General features: G+C 40.4%; 1 protein-coding gene across 2 annotated transcripts in view; it reads right to left on the bottom strand.

The window, feature by feature from the left end:
• LOC116850985 overlaps positions 1-3457 on the bottom strand; it is a 5699-nt gene extending 2242 nt beyond the window's left edge. The window contains exons 1-4 of one of the 2 annotated variants that reach the window (XM_032829920.1): positions 2869-3457; positions 2110-2332; positions 1859-2035; positions 1653-1733 (exon numbers count right to left, since the gene is read on the bottom strand). In XM_032829920.1, coding sequence (XP_032685811.1) covers positions 1949-2035; positions 2110-2332; positions 2869-2879 — 321 coding nt within the window. In that variant the 5' untranslated portion in view covers positions 2880-3457 and the 3' untranslated portion in view covers positions 1653-1733; positions 1859-1948. Of the gene's footprint in view, positions 1-1652; positions 1734-1858; positions 2036-2109 lie in introns of those variants that run through there. The other variant, XR_004379502.1, reaches the window with a different exon arrangement.
• Positions 3458-3924: the final 467 nt, after the last annotated feature.

The raw sequence follows: 3924 nt of genomic DNA, 5'->3' as shown, positions 1-3924 counted from the left end.
GGACGGAGCGAGGCGCCGACGACGTAGGAAGGCGGCGCCTCGCATACCCGCGCACCAACACGGAATGGAAGGACGGCGCACCCGCGGGCGGGGGGGGGATGTCACAGCTGGCATTCCCTCCCCTTGGGTACTCGCGGCTGCGCCCCCCCCCCCCCAATACCGCCGGGTCCTCCTGATCAACGGAGGGCCCGGTCGGGGGGAGATAGGGGGCGCCTGGTCAGGCGGGGGAGGCACGTCGCAAGGCGCGACTCTCCCTCCGTGACACGCAGTCACACCAGGCGCCTCCGGGAGGGGGGCGGGGCGGCCGGCCTGCAAGGGCGGGCTCTCAGGCCGCTCACCCCCCTCCCCGAGAATGGCGACTCCTGACCGAGAGGGGCAGAGCGGTAAATTGACCCCTCCGCCCCGTAAACCTCGGTCGGGAACGTTGGGGCGGACCGGGCCCGGCCAACAGAGCCCCAACAAAGGAGGTATGGCCGGACGGGGGGGCCTCCGTCCGGTCACTGAGGATGGCAAAACGGGTCGGGGGAATCCTTCCCCACCGACCCGGGAAAGGGGCGGGTGTAAGTTCTACCCCGCCCTGCGGCCGAGGACGTCCTGAAAGTTATGCGCAAGCGGTTCCCGGGATGCCCTCACTATAGCCGCATGGGGCCCGGCAGAGGTTTTAGTGGGTAGGCCCCCTCCGGTGGTTACTTCCGGAGGGGAAGAGTCCCACACTACCCCTGGGAAAGTCCCGTATTTCTCGGGGGTGTGCGTAACGCATTTTCTCTGCCTTAAAAAAAAAAAAAAAAAAGTTTTCGACAGAACGTGCAGAAGATGGTTCGAAAAATTTGAAGCAGGCGATTTCGATTTTAATGATAAACCACGCTCTGGAAAACCATTTCTAATCAATGACGATATTGTTAGAACTATTATACAGCAAAATCCTTTTTTACAACATCGGAGATTGCGGAAAAGCTGGGAAGAGGTCATTAATAACGATGGAAATTATATTATTCAGTAAATATTAATAAATATATTGAAAATGTATTATTTTTTTTTTTAATTTCAAAGCGGGCAGAACTTTTTGGTAGACCTAATATTTAGATTAGTCAAGAAAGGTTGTTTAGAATTTTAAAAATAATAATTTGATAATAAACAAGAAAATATCATGTGAAATTGATTTCATTAATCGATCTAAAAGTCAAATAATTATTGTATTTCTGAATATTTGACACAGCTTTCTTCTTGGCTCAGTTTTTTCATTATACAATTTTCATTATACAATTTTATTTAACTCTTCATTTTTCAATGTAAAAATACATTACAAATTAAACAACTTTGTCAAGGTCTTTCTTTGCTTCGAAACAATGAGAATACTACTTTTCAAATTGCACAACATTTGGTAAAAATGACATTTCTTTTTGATGAATATACATATGTAGTATACAGAACGTAAATGAAATAGATTCTTCTATTAAGTCACTATATTATTATATATTATATGTATTATATATATTAGTATATTTACTTCTTGTTTTCCTAGGAACAGAAATAGGTGTACGTGTGGGAACAGATAATTCTTCCAATATCTCAATATTATTATCTAAGGCTATTGTTTCGTCCTCACCAGATATTGTGGGAGAGTCTTGTATATTATTCATTTTGTGTACATTGTCGGAATGACACGACAGGATCACAAATACTTTATCGAGTATGTTTGTGTTTCCTGATGCTAGCAACTCATTTATATTCTCCTACACAAAATAGCGATGAGATTATTATATTATGGTATATCCAGAATATAGGAAAATTTAAAAGACCATTGATTTATACAATGCAGTATAGAAAATAAAATGTTAATTAATATTTAGCATATCACCTGCTCTTCAGGGAAGCTGTCGACAGAATTATTCACTCCTTCAGCAAAAGCGTAGCCAATTATGCCAAATATTTTTTTTGTCTAATTCTGTTAAATTGTTTTCAACAGGTCTATTGCACGAGCAGCACGTAGTTTTGAGGCCTTCTCTGATACTTTTGTTTTATTATCTCTCCATGTCTACAATAAGCATACTTTAATATATTTCAGGACACCCAGTTCTGCTGCATTAAATTAATTATAAATATATTTACTGTTTTCCAGGAAGCGACGTCTTTCTCTTTTCCACCTTTCGACATTGCATTTAGTTGGTTGACTAATTCCTCCCAACTTCCTTCAAGGTTGGCTCGCCCTTGCAAAGAAGTGAATTTGCCAGTTGCGACATAGGGATGAAGTACAAAATAGCCCACCATTGCCTCTAATTGCTCCTTTGTTGCTCGTCCTTGTCTCTTTTTTTTTACTGGTGGTTCTGATGACCTATCACAAATATATACAATCTTAAGATATACAATCTTAAGATATACACATAGTGTTATTTATTCAGCTATGACTTTACAAATATTCAAATGCTCTCTAATGGCCAATTTATTCACCTGTGGTTAATTTTGAACTAAAACAAAATGGTCGAAACTTATGAATTTAAGACAATATCTTATCTTAAAGTTTTTATCTTGAGGTAACACATAACTATTTATTGTATGTTATCTCAAGACAAAAACTTTGAACATAAGACATTGTCTTAAACTAACAAGTTTCAGTCATTCTACTTTGGCCTTTTATTTACAGATTATTCCATTGTAATTGATCAATCATATTTATCATTGATACGAATTAATCAACTAAGATTGACACTTTACTTCTAAATAAAGTTAACCGGGTTTAAGACATTGAATATAAATCTGAATCGGCAAAATACCACTGAAACTAATGACTTACTGTTTGAGATTTAGAGGGTGTATAAATTGTTTATTTACTGCAAAATAAAACTGTATAGTCCACTATGGCATGCTTACATTTTGCACATATCATCGGTATGACTCGGTTCACTTGTAATATACGTTCTTCTTCTTCTTCTTCTTCTCAATTTTAGGTAAGAAGAGTTGTATAAAAACTCTCCTGCAACCAGTTGAGTGATAAAATGCAGAGTTATGGCAAAAGGACGTATTGAAAGCAATATGTCGTTTCCAAAAACAATGAAGATTTGAATAAAACACGTCTGCCATCGATAGATCCCGAACTTGAACTTTGTAACGTACAAACATTACAAATATTGAGGTTAAAATTTTCAAGCACAATGGAATGAGCTATTTCTCATTGGTCCAAAAACAAAACTTCCATAGTGCTTTTATGAACGCATCGATGTTGTTACTGACATCGTTTGATGCAGTTTGTAACGATGTACAGTCGCTAACTGTAGTTACGGAATACCAACTTCCCCAGACTGTCGGTAGCGTAAGCGACGATTTTCGATAACGGTAACTTAACGTCGGTTTTCGTTATCTTTTTAACGACTTACAGAATAGGCCTACTGCTCCGTCAATTTCTTGATATCTTTCTTCTAACTTCACACAAATATTACTAAATGTGCAAGTTGCTGCGCCAAAATCCGGACAAAATTTAATTTGAAATTCTCGTCGTTCTATACCACTGGTAGATGTCGCGATTAGCGTTCAAATAGCTTGACGCATGTACTAAACCATCATAACCTCGAAAAAGTCGCAATGTTGAATCCAAGTGCGGAGTATAACCGAAGAGCCGCGATTATCGAAAGTGTTCGCGCTGGGCGCTCGGCGACAGAAACCATTCGGTTCTTCGGGTACCCGAGATCGACTATGTATGATGTCATTGTAGTACAATGAGTCGGAGAAATTCAACGAAGATTTTGCAATACCGACGAGGAAAACTCACTCGAAGGAGCGTTGTCAGAACGCCCGACATCATTCAACGGGCTCAGAAGCTGATTTTTGAGGATCCAGGGCAGTCGATCCAAAAATTGTCGTTGGTTGTTAGTGTGAGCGAAAAAACTATGCGTCGAATCGTCGAGGAGGACCTCCGCTACAAGTCTTACA

This window comes from Odontomachus brunneus, unplaced genomic scaffold (genome assembly GCF_010583005.1).
Source record: "Odontomachus brunneus isolate Ranch 3 - 2012 unplaced genomic scaffold, Obru_v1 Obru_scaffold_163, whole genome shotgun sequence".
NCBI classification, from domain to species: domain Eukaryota; kingdom Metazoa; phylum Arthropoda; class Insecta; order Hymenoptera; family Formicidae; genus Odontomachus; species Odontomachus brunneus.
This window is presented reverse-complemented; position numbering and strand designations above follow the sequence as displayed.